General features: G+C 45.3%; 1 protein-coding gene across 1 annotated transcript; it reads left to right on the top strand.

Moving 5' to 3' along the window:
• Positions 1–3,549: 3,549 nt before the first annotated feature.
• NUBP1 (NUBP iron-sulfur cluster assembly factor 1, cytosolic) lies at positions 3,550–12,197 on the top strand. Its single transcript, XM_074597156.1, has 11 exons — positions 3,550–3,702; positions 3,789–3,890; positions 3,974–4,110; positions 4,416–4,484; positions 7,789–7,821; positions 8,587–8,677; positions 9,039–9,193; positions 10,301–10,411; positions 10,535–10,637; positions 11,370–11,453; positions 12,025–12,197. Exons 1-11 carry the CDS (start codon positions 3,669–3,671, stop codon positions 12,075–12,077), a joined length of 972 nt encoding a protein of 323 aa, XP_074453257.1. The 5' UTR covers positions 3,550–3,668; the 3' UTR covers positions 12,078–12,197.
• The last annotated feature ends 80 nt before the right edge of the window (positions 12,198–12,277 follow it).

The following is a 12,277-nucleotide window of genomic DNA, read 5'->3' as shown; positions in this document are numbered from 1 at the left end:
AAAACTCTTTCCGAAATCCAGTGCTCTACAATTGCATTGTGACCCACCATCTGTGCCAAGAATTTTGAACATAAATAATTATTTGTAATTAGGCACTGTATTTCACTATCCGAAGAGTCCTTAAATGAGCACAAATTTCTTCTAGGTTGAATGCAAGACAATTGCCATTGTTTCTTCTTCTCCGGATATATACCTATGGAACAGCTTGGTAACCTTTTTTTTTCCAACTTGGGGAAATAAAATACATGTGTAGATATGTGCATTACATTACAACATATCTTGTCTCAGAAAGCTAGCATGACATTACACCCCAGCTAAAAAAAGTAGAGGTAATTTTAAATCAATGCTCATTGTAAGTTAAATTTATCTTTTCCTGATGTTTAAAATACACACAAGTGTAAGTGCTAACTGTAGGGAGGTGAGCTGCAGGCCGTGGAGCCACACGCAGTGGACAGACACCAGACTGGGGTGTCTCAGCAGGGTACAATTGATACTGCAAATGCTCACACACACGAAAAACTTTGCTCTTGCAATAACTGATGGAACTAATTCTCAGCAGCTGCCCAGGAGGGTAAAGTTATTCCTGAGCATGAGAGATTGCAAGAGTGCTGCCAGAGTTCACCGCTGAGTTCGGCCTGACTCAAGCACTAAATAAACCCTATTTTTTGCCCCGATACCCCTGCAGGAAGAGCCCTTGCTGGCTCGGAGGAAGGGGGGTGCTGAGGAAGGGATTTACTTTTCCCTTTTAGTGCTTTTTGTGGGGAATGTTCGATAGAACCCCGGGAACAGGAAATGATCTGTTGGCCCCAAAAGAAAAATATTTGAACACGTACCTCGGTTTAAAATGTGGAAAGTCCTGCTGACATCAGTGAATCTAATCCATGTGTTTGAAAGGAAGCACAGACCTAAAGTGCTGTACTGAGCTGTGGTCTACAACAGAGCCAAATTTTTCATAGGGAAGGTACAGTATGAATTTCTCAGATACATCTTACTGGCCAGTTCCTCCCACCCCAAATAGGCTTAGACATTTGGATCCACTTCCACATAACATTTTTTTCATTAGTTTCCCACAGAAGAGAATTACAGAGCAGTGAAGTACAGAAGTTGTACAAGTATGAAGCGGTGATGGGCATTTACCTGAGGTAAACATACTTGAAATGGAAAGTGGGCGATACCCTATTTATTAATGACCAAAAAACGGAGGCCAAACTCCTCAAGTACCTTAACTAAATGTATTTTAAGATTTTTTTCTAGGTTTTTTTTGTAGGTGGACAGTTATTCAGAAGTTTTTGGTGTGTGTTTTTTACCCAGAGTGTTCTTTCTGAAAAGCTTGTGTTTTTTGAAGCAGAGTGTGTTCATAAGAAGATAACTTTGAAGTATTTTTCTCTCAAAAAGACGTATGTAACACCAGGATGAGCTGGTACCTTTCCAAATATTACCAGATACTCTTTTCTATATATTGTGTTTCCAAGGTGAGGCCGCCTTAAATAGTAACTTAAAGACTTGTATGTTAAAAAAATAAAGTTTTGTGACTAATCGGTTAGAAGTGGGAATACTCGAGGCTCCTGACCCTTTTTACAGCAACCAAAGCAAGAGAAGGGGGCTTTGTGAGCAGGAAATGTGCTGGTTCATTCACAGTTCCTCCAAAACCACCGCCCCAACCTGCCTTTCTCTCAAGCCTGAGTTACCATCGGTGGCTTTTAAACTAGAATTCATGGGCCCTGCCCCAGGAGTCAGTCAGTCTGTCTCAGGAGGAGTGACCACCACAGGAGGGGCTGTTGTTTCGAGGTTCATACCTGTTACATGCATCTCCAGGAGAGAAAGTGAAAACTTCTGTAAAGGATGTGAATGTGTGCGCTTTTCCAAAGCAAAGTGGTCACACTGTTTAATGCCTTTTTCCGAACACCTACGTTTTACTTGTGTAACAGCCGTTCAGGTGGCTGTCGCTGCATCTGCAACGGTTGGACTCTGCACTTTTTTAACCGTAACAGTGCTGTGAGGACTTTATACATAGGTAATGGGAAACTGAGGGGAAGGTGAAAAGATTGCCAAAGATCTTGGAAAAGCATATTCCTCCTCATAAGACTAAACATGGTCCTGTGATTTAGTGCTCGTTCTGTGTAGATTGGAAGCGTTTTGAGGCAGGATTGTTTTTTGCTGAATGTTGGTAAGGTATGCCCTGCTGGGGATTCGCGGTCTCTGTAGGTGATTCAGTCCTACAACTGCAGTTTTTAGTCACGCAGCTTTCAGTCAGGGGCACCGTCAGTTTGTGCGGGGGTGATGAGCAGTACAAGGAATAACCACTGATGCTTGCAATCGGTAATTCAGTTCTTGGGCTGTGATGTTACAAATAGAAGAGAGGCCAAGGCCATGCTCAGGCAGCCGTGGGAGAGGCAGAAAGGGAGCAGTGGTGGGGGTAAGGTGGCCAGTAATAAGGTTACATCACCAGCGGGTGCACACTTCTTCGGTTTGGAAAATTAATTATGAATTTATTTCATTAATAAGGTACCAAAATAAAACATACCAAATAAAAACCGTACCAAATACAGTGGCTATCTGATTGCCCAGAATTTGATTGGCCAAGTTCAGGGAGAGTAATCCTCCAAATGAATGTACCCATTAAATTAATAGAAATTGTCTACTAGCAAGGTATGGAAATTAATGTATTCAGAAATGCTAGATATAGTATTGGCGTGAAATATAGTAATGGCGTGATTTTACTGAAATTATACATGATCTCCTAGGTATGAAACTTCTGAAACACAAAAGCAAAGCGTGTCAATCTGCAGTGTTTCCTTTGAGTTGTCCGATACCGTGCGGTGGCGGGGCCGGCTCGGCTGTGTGAGTACGGCTCCTCCTAGCGGCGGAGCCGGGTGCGGCAGCTCCGAAGGGCCGCGTCCTGATGAGCACCCAGGCTTTGGTACTGCAACGGGTTTGGGGCGCTGGTGTCACTGGTGTCAGTTGCTTCTCTCTAATGCTGTTCTAGTGGAGAAATTTCAACGTAGCCCTAAAAACACGCCACTGTCCACAATGGGTCTCATTTAGCTCGTCACCACAGACCCGTGCACGTCTCCCCAGTGCATACGTGCAACGTGAGAGTTGGGGCTGTTCAGCCTGGAGAAGAGAAGGCTCCAGGGAGACCTTAGAGCCCCTTCCAGTACCTGAAGGGGCTACAGAAAGCTGGGGAGGGACTCTGGATCAGGGAGTGTAGCAATAGGATGAGGTGTAACAGTTTTAAACTGGAAGAGGGTAGATTTAGATTGGATATTAGGAAGAAATTCTTGGCTGTGAGGGTGGTGAGCCCCTGGGCCAGGTTGCCCAGAGAAGCTGTGGCTGCCCCATCCCTGGAGGTGTTCAAGGCCCGGCTGGACGGGGCTTTGAGCAGCCTGGTCTGGTGGGAGGTGTCCCTGCCCAGGGCAGAGGGGTGGGACTGGATGGGCTTTAAGGTCCCTCACAACCCGGACCAGTCTATCGTTCCATAAGCTGTTTGCCGAGGCGGCTGCTCGCCCAGGGCCGGCCGGCCGCGCTGCAGGGACGGCGCACACCCGCCGGCCACCGGGAACGCCGCCCCCCGGCGGCAACGGAGATCGCCGGCGCGTGCGCACAGGGCGCCCTCTCCAAGCCCCGCCTCCGTCTCGCGCGGCGGAGGTGGCGCAGCGGCGGGCGCCATGGCGGAGGCGGCGGGCGGGTCGCGGCCGGAGGGTGAGGGCCGCGGCGGGGCCGGGCGGGCCAGCTGGACGGACGGGGTGCCGGTGTGCCGGTAGTCCGTCTGTCGTTGTCCGTTGCAGACTGCCCGGGGACCAGCAGCGCCGAGGCGGGCAGGGCCGCCGCCTGCCAGGGATGCCCCAACCAGAGGCTCTGCGCCGCCGGCGCCGCCGCACCGGATCCGGGTGAGGGAGGCCCTGAGGGGAGGCGCGCGGAGGGGCGGGGGCACGGTCTGTGCGGGGCTGACCGGCGGCATGTCGCCCGGCAGCGGAGGCGGCGGAACTGCGGGAGCGGCTGCGCTCGGTGAAGCATACGATCCTGGTGCTCTCCGGGAAGGGCGGCGTGGGGAAAAGCACCTTCAGCGCCCTCCTGGCCCACGGGCTGGCGGCCGACGAGACCAAGCAGGTGGGCTGCGCGGGGCGGCGCGGCGGGCTGATGCCGGGAGGCGGAGGGTCCCGGAGCCGCGGGCGGGAGGAGCTGGCAGGGGCTGGCACCGGCGGGATGTGCCCCCGGGCTCCTGCCCCGCGGCACGCCGCGGGTAACCGAGCAGGGCAGCGGCTGCGCTGGTCGCGTTCCCCTTCGCGTCAGGGGTCTGAACTTCTGTGCGGTATTAAGTGCACGACAGTGTTTTCGTTGCATGATTTAGACCTTGGAAGCAGTCCTGCGTAGGCCTGTTTCCAGTGGGGTGCGCTGGTCGGTTTGTTTTCCAGGTTGCTCTGCTGGACATAGATATCTGTGGGCCATCAATCCCAAAAATGATGGGTCTCGAAGGAGAACAGGTAAGTGTTCAAACGTTGTTGAAAGGATTTCCGCTCAATTTTTCATTAACGTTTTGGGGTTTATGTAGACTTAAAGCTTCTAAAAGGACTGCTTGTTGGGAAACCTGCGTGGCAATGGGTAGGGAAATAAAGATGGTGGAATAGAGAAGTTCAGCGTAATTTAGTTTTTAAAAGAGTTGTCCGCTTTCAGGATGACCAGTTCTGCAAACCAGCTTTTTCTGCATATCTGCCACATATTCATGACTACTTGAAACTTAAGTAATGTTAGCATAATGCTCTTTATCAGCCCTAGAATATTATAAGTAAATATATAAAGTCATGGGTAAATTTCTTGCAAAAGAGTGCCACAGTTGTTATTCCCTGATTGCCATCACAGAAACGTGGTGGGAAGATACAGACAAGTGGAGTGCAGTAATCGATGGCTACCAACTTTTCAGAAGCGATAGGCAAGGAAGGAGAGGTGGCGGGGTGGCCCTCTATGTTAGGGACAGTTTTGAATGTCTGGAACTTAACAGTGTGAATAACAGTGTTGAGTGTGTATGGATAAGAATTAAGGGGAAGGCCAACAAGGCAGATGTCGTGATGGGAGTTTGTTATAGACCCCCTAATCAGGACATAGAATCTGATGAAGTGTTCTATAAGCAGCTGGCAGAGGTCTCACGATCATTTGCCCTTGTTCTTGTGGGGGACTTCAACTTCCTAGACGTCTGCTGGAAATATAACACAGCAGAGAGGGAACAGTCCCAGAGGTTCCTGGAGTGTGTGGAAGACAACTTCCTCACACAGCTGGTGAAGGAACCAACTAGGAGAAGTACCCTACCGGACCTACTGTTTGTTAACAGAGAAGGTCTTGTGGGGGATGTAAAGGTTGGAGGTCGTCTTGGGCTCAGTGACCATGAAATGGTAGAATTTTCAATTCTTGAAGAATTGAATTCTGCTGGCAGGGCGGGGAGCCAGCAGAACTGCCACCTTGGATTTCCGAAGGGCAGACTTTAGCCTGTTCAGGAGCATGGTCGAGAGTGTTCCTTGAGAGGCAGTGTTGAAGAGCAAAGGTGCCCAGGAAGGCTGGTCATACTTCAAGCAGGTGCTCTTAGAAGCACAGAAGAAGGCCATCCCCATGTCTCGAAAAATGAGCCGACGGGGAAGAAGACCAACCTGGCTAAATAGAGAGCTTTGGCTGGACCACAGGAAAAAAAGGAAAGCTTACATTCTCTGGAAAAAGGGATTGGCAATTTATGAGGATTATCAAGATATAACAAAGCTATGTAGGAGGAAAATTAGAAGGGCCAAAGCTCAATCAGAACTCAGCTTGGCCACTGCAGTTAAAGACAATAAGAAGAGTTTCTATCAGTATATCAATAGAAAAAGGAAGACTAGGGAAAATGTAGGCCCACTGATGAATGAGACGGGTGCCCTAGTGGTGGAAGACACAGAGAAGGCAGAGCTACTGAATGCCTTCTTTTCTTCGGTCTTCACTGATAAAGCCGTCCCTCACGAATCCCATACCCTGGAGGCAAGGGGGAAGGTCTGGAGAGAGGAAGATTTTCCCTCAGTTGGGGAGGACCGGGTCAGAGACCACTTGGCCAATCTGGACATTCATAAATCCATGGGCCCTGACGGGATGCACCCACAAGTGCTGAGATAGCTGGCAGATGTTATTGCTAGACCACTCTCCATCGTCTTTGAAAGGTCATGGGGAACAGGAGAGGTGCCTGAGGACTGGAGGAAGGCTGACATCACTCCAATCTTTAAAAAAGGCAAGAAGGAGGAGCCAGGGAACTACAGACCGGGCAGTCTCACCTCCGTCCCTGGGAAGGTAATGGAGCGACTCATTCTGGATGTCGTCTCCAAACATGTTGAGGAACAGGAAGTCATTGGAAGTGGTCAACATGGATTTACCAAGGGTAAATCATGCTTGACCAATCTGATAGCTTTCTATGATGTTATAACGGGTTGTCTGGATGAGGGGAGAGCCATAGATGTCATCTACCTTGACTTTAGCAAGGCTTTTGACACTGTCTCCCATAACATTCTCATTAGGAAGCTGAGGAAGTATGGGCTAGATGAGGTGATGGTGAGGTGGATCGAGAACTGGCTGTGTGACAGAACTCAGAGGGTTGTGATCAGCGGCATAGAGTCTAGTTAAGAGGCCTGTAACCAGTGGTGTCCCCCAGCGGTCAATACTCGGTCCAACTTTGTTCAGTATATTCATTAATGACCTGGATGATGGGACAGAGTGTATCCTCAGCAAGTTCGCTGATGATACCAAACTGGGAGGAGTGGCTGACACTCCGGAGGGCCATGCTGCCATCCAGCGTGACCTGGACAGGCTGGAGAGCTGGGCAGAGAAGAACCTAATGAGGTTCAACAAAAGCAAGTGCAAGGTCCTCCACCTGGGGAGGAAGAATGCTAAGCACCAGTATAGGTTAGGGGTGGACCTGCTGGGAAGTAGTTCTGAGGAGAAGGACCTGGGGGTCCTGGTAGACAGTAAATTATCCATGAGCCAACAATGTGCCCTTGTTGCCAAAAAGGCCAATGGAATCCTGGGCTGCACAGGGAAGAGCGTGGCCAGTAGGTCGAAGGAGGTCATTCTCCCCCTCTACTCTGCACTGGTGAGGCCACACCTGGAATGCTGCATCCAGTTTTGGGCTCCCCAGTTCAAGAGGGACAGGGAACTACTGGAGCGGGTCCAGCGTAGGGCAACTAAGATGATTGAGGGACTGGAGCATCTCCCTTATGAGGAAAGGCTGAGAGAGCTGTGACTCTTTAGCCTGGAGAAGAGAAGGCTGAGGGGAGACCTTATTATGGCATACGAGTATCTAAAGGGTGGGTTTAAGGAGGACGGAGCCAGGCTCTTTTCAATGGTTCCCAGTGACAGGACGAGGGGCAATGGGCACAAGTTAGAACATAGGAAGTTCCATTCAAATACACGGAAAAACTTCTTTACAGTGAGGGTGACAGAGCACTGGAACAGGCTGCCCAGGGAGGTTGTGGAGTCCCCTTCTCTGGAGATTTTCAAGACCCGCCTGGATGCAGTCCTGAGTAATGTGCTCTAGGCAATCCTGCTCTAGCAGGGGAGTTGGACTAGATGATCTCTAGAGGTCCCTTCCAACTCTGAAGTTTCTGTGATTCTGTGATCAATGGCGATCTGGCCCTTCTGCAGTTTTTAACTCAGCTGCTCCGTTAAAGCAGTATTGTACTTGTAGGCAGGATATCTGTTTACCCAGTTTTGACTTACATTCATGTTTTATATAATGTCTGTATTTATTTCTAATGTAACTTTATGTGTCACTTCAATTTTCAGGTTCATCAGAGTGGATCTGGATGGTCTCCAGTGGTAAGTTGGTGTAACTGTTGCAGAAAATTTGTTGGGTTTGTTTGGGTTGGGCACTGTCTGTTAAAGTGAAAAACAAGTGAGGGTGGAGCAGGCGGTACTTCTATCGGTTCTTCTTCTAATGACGTAAATATCCAGATTCTATAGGCTATATAGATCAGAGTGTTAAATTTCTTTTATTAATCGTAATACGACTACATGTCTAAAATAGTGTCATTATTTTAAGTATCTTTTTTTTACTGACTTTGTACTGTACTATGGGCCATAAATATAAGTTACTTGATTTCATTATTTTTGATTATCGTGCAGCTGTGCAGTGTGTCACCTATTCAATGACAGACAAAAAGTATCTTACACCCAAGAAAAACCTCACTCATCTTTAGAAAATGCAGGCAGAGTTTTGCAGGAGTGTTGATTGTCTAAAGATCACCTTTAGCGTGTACACTGTTAAAAAGACAGCTTGATGCTGAGAGGGAAAGCTGCTTTTATCCTTATGCTGTTTCCAGTTATTCCGTAAACCACTGTAAATCGTACTGCAACTGTGTTTTCTTCAGTCTATGAATGTAGTTGGTGACCGTTGCACAAAAACTGTAGTTTTCAATGGTCTTTAATAAAAGAGAAGCATAAGGTTCTCTGCCTCTATTTTTTTAATGTCTTCCTCCTGCACCCAAACTGCTTTTTCTATAAAATCTGGTTTTAGAGTTGGTTTCTGTGCTCTTTCTTTACTGTTCTGTGTGCTTTACTGAGTTTCTCTACTTCTCTTTTTAGTATGTTGAAGAAAACTTAGGTGTTATGTCCGTGGGGTTCTTGCTTAGTAGTCCTGATGATGCTGTCATCTGGAGAGGACCAAAAAAAAATGGTATGTGTCAGGTGTTTTCAACAACTTCTGTATTTGAATGATTTAGTGTTATGAACTTGTTTAATTAATAATGTAAGTATAATATAGTAAGCTATAGGAAAAAATTAGTGAATGTTTACTCATTTCTTTAGTTGAACATATTCATTTGATGAATTTAGAAGGTCAGATGCTGTACTGGTGTGGGTTGGAGTTGGTTTGGTTTTTTTAAACCCTTGGGGAAAAAATAAATATTTCTGTACTTAGGTTGACAAGTTAGAAGGATCTGCATACCTAGACTATTAAAATTTGAAGTTGACTCTAAAATTTGAAATACAGGGAGGTATTTTTTTTCTCTTTTCCACATTCTTATCCTTTCTTTTAGGGTTGATCAAGCAATTTCTTCGTGACGTGGACTGGGGTGAAATTGACTACCTGATTGTAGATACCCCTCCAGGAACATCAGATGAACACTTATCTATTGTGCAGTATCTTGGTGCAATGCACATAGATGGTGCTGTTATAATCACTACCCCTCAGGTATGAGAACTGGATTTCCATTGATGGAAGCATCATGGCAGTTAAAGCCAATCCTTGGTTTAGAGTCTCTATTTAACTTCAGAGAAACGATGGTACAGAATCTAAGGGGGTTGACTTCCTTGCTTTGTGCCTGCAGCCGGCTGGTTTGTGAGCTAGATGGATGTCTCGGTGGAGCAGGGGATCTGAGCGGGTCACTAAACGGCTGAGCAGTTCACAATCAAAAGCTGTCACGATCTGTCTGGTGAAGGGAAATGCTTCCCTTTCACTTCCTTCTTCGAGATTAGAGTTCACATCGTTACGAATTTGTAATTTACTCACCAACAGCTTAATGTCCAGAAGTCAGTAAGAAGTTTAGTTTTTAAGTGACGGGATTGACACACTGTTTGCCACCATGTGAAATAGCCTGTTGTTTCCAGTAGGCAACTTTGTGCTGCATTTTTAAAAGAAAAACGAGGCCCTGGGGAGCTGAAACTTAAAATACATCGGATTCAAACTTAGGTTTTAAAGCCTGGTTTGGAAAGGAGCAGGAGATCAAACTAGCAAAAGACACCTGCTATTTCCACAACAGCTGAAAGAATAAAATGTAGAGGAAGTGAAATGTTGAGGGCGATACCAGATAGGTGGTGAGGGAAGAAGGGAACAGGGGAACTGAATGAGGTCAGGCATATATGTGAGAAGTCTGAGGGGATAATAAGCTATTTGAAGTTGGATTTGCAAAGAGATAACAAGGGTGCTTGCCCTTGCCTGGTCTATTGAGAGTGCCCAGGGTTTTCTGTAAACTGAAAATGTGAAAAAGTTACATTTAAAGAACCAAAGATACGACATTAATAGGAGATAAAAGATAAATATGGCTGAATCTTTACTAGAGTCAAGTCAGATTTCAAAACAGAACCACATTCAGTGGGCTAGAACTGCTGTACCTGTTCCAGTGCCATGCACAGAATTGTTACTAGAGCATGTACCACAGGTTTATGTTCCTCAAAATGTGAAGACAGCAGTAATAATTCATTATGAACTGTATTTAAAGTAGCTCTAAGGATCTAACTTAATGGGTTCAGCATCAAAACATTACAGTCAAAATAGCAGTGTGTTTCCTATGATTTGTAGGAAGTGTCGCTTCAGGATGTTCGGAAGGAGATCAACTTCTGCCGTAAAGTGAAACTGCCAATCATAGGCGTTGTGGAAAATATGAGTGGCTTTATATGTCCAAAGTGTAAGGTAAGGCAATCTATATCTTACAGAATTTTTTATATTGGTGGTGTTTGTATATAAAACATTGCTCCAAAAATGCCTTGTTTTCTGAATAGCAATATTTTAACTCTTAATTTTATGTTATCCCAGAATGAATCTCAGATCTTTCCCCCAACTACTGGAGGTGCAGAGAAGATGTGCCAAAACTTAAATGTTTCCCTCCTGGGTAAAGTGCCTCTAGATCCTCAAATAGGTAAAGTTACTGTATTGCACTACATTTAAAATAAGTTTTTCTTCCTATACTGATCTGATGTTATTACTGGAAAACCCTGACTTGGATGCTGGTAAATTAGAATATTAAACGTTTTGTCTCTTAAGTAAATATCCACTTGTAGATAGAACTTTTTTTTGAATCAAAAGTTACTGGGACTGCGCCATAGCAAGGTATGAAAAGAGGAAAGTGCTGGGATAACTTCCTTAGCCTGAAACTTAAGATTATATTCTGCATCTTCTCAGCTGTTTAATCATATTTGAAGAACGTTTTTTTCTCTTTGGTGTAATCACCTGGAGGTGCAGACTGAATAAAATCATAACCACTAGGAAGAATAATATCTTGTAGGCCTTAAGTGTTGAAACTAGTGCTCTAACTTCACTGTTACTGGCACCACCCAAATCCTCTTGTGGCTAGTGAGAAGGCTTGGTTCATGCCCACTGAGTAGCTATTAGCAATTAATACTTGATTTAATGACATCAAGGAACAGGTCAGTAATTCCAAAGTAATGACTGGCAGTTTCTGCTAATAGTATTCCTTTGTAAAACTGTAAGCTGTAGTTCTGGTTATGTTACTGACGTGAGGACTCCGTAAAAGGAATAGATGCCAGTGGCTCTTTGGAAGGGTGTAAGTGGGAGCAGGATAAAGGGTAAAATAAAGAAAAGTTTACCTTTTCCCACTGCTTTGCTTTCATGTTTTTCCCTGTTCTTCAAGGAAAAAGTTGTGACAAAGGCCAGTCTTTCTTGTCTGAAGCACCTGAGTCTCCAGCTACATCATCTTATAGGAATATTATTCAAAGTAAGTCTGAAAGTCCCTGCGCAAATGAATCCTCTCGGTTCTGAGCACTTCTGCAATACATAAAGGTGCTAAACAGCATCACGTTATTCTGTCACGAATTATAAAACCAGTAGGTGTGCACAGCAATTCTGAAAGTAACAGATGCAGATACTGTGATCGCTTCTTCTGGGCATCGGTTATTACAGGCTTTTAAAGCGATAGCAAAGTTGCGTTTAATAACTGGTTTCAATGTTTGGTTTCAGTCATTAATTTTCAAAAAAGACATGCGTGTACTTGCTCTCACAGAAGATTTCTAAGATTCTCGAGCAGGCCTGCTGAGGGGTGATACAGCTGGCTAATTACTGCCTCCACTTCTAATTGTAACTGCACCAGAAAACCTTACGGAAACTACCTAAAGAGGCAGTGATGTGCAGTTTAAAACTACAAACAGCTGGGAAATTCCTAAAGCCATTTTCACGGTGGTAATGGCCCAACTTGTGATATTTGTACCAATAGGGGACAGAGCGATGCAGCAATAACTAACTCCTGATGTGCAACTGAAATATATTACTTTTTTCCCCTGTCTTTGCAGGAATTCAGGAATACTGTGATCAACACCATTTTCATGAAGAAAAGATTATCTAGTCTATGAATGGAATAAAAATGTAGTTCATGTTTAATTATGGAAAAGTAACTTATGCCTTGATTTAATAGAAGGAATGTATTCTTTTTGTATATTGCAAATAAATTCTTAATACAAATGTTCTTGCTTTAGTTTTTTTCCATAGTTCGAGATTCCTGTAGTTCACAGGTGCTCTCAAAGCTTGCTAGAAAGCTGTAAAACT

The sequence above is a fragment of the Larus michahellis genome, chromosome 8 (assembly GCF_964199755.1).
Source record: "Larus michahellis chromosome 8, bLarMic1.1, whole genome shotgun sequence".
NCBI classification, from domain to species: Eukaryota; Metazoa; Chordata; class Aves; order Charadriiformes; family Laridae; genus Larus; species Larus michahellis.
The sequence above is the reverse complement of the archived record's forward strand: the minus strand, read 5'-3'. Positions and strand labels throughout refer to the sequence as shown.

Bases quoted from the DNA above. Each gene is read 5' to 3' on its own strand.
- NUBP1 (XM_074597156.1), top strand. From the start codon at position 3,669: ATGGCGGAGGCGGCGGGCGGGTCGCGGCCGGAGG. The intron at 3,891-3,973 runs GTGAGGGAGGCC...GTCGCCCGGCAG, and splicing joins CGCCGCCGCACCGGATCCGG to CGGAGGCGGCGGAACTGCGG. The intron at 4,485-7,788 runs GTAAGTGTTCAA...TTCAATTTTCAG, and splicing joins TGGGTCTCGAAGGAGAACAG to GTTCATCAGAGTGGATCTGG.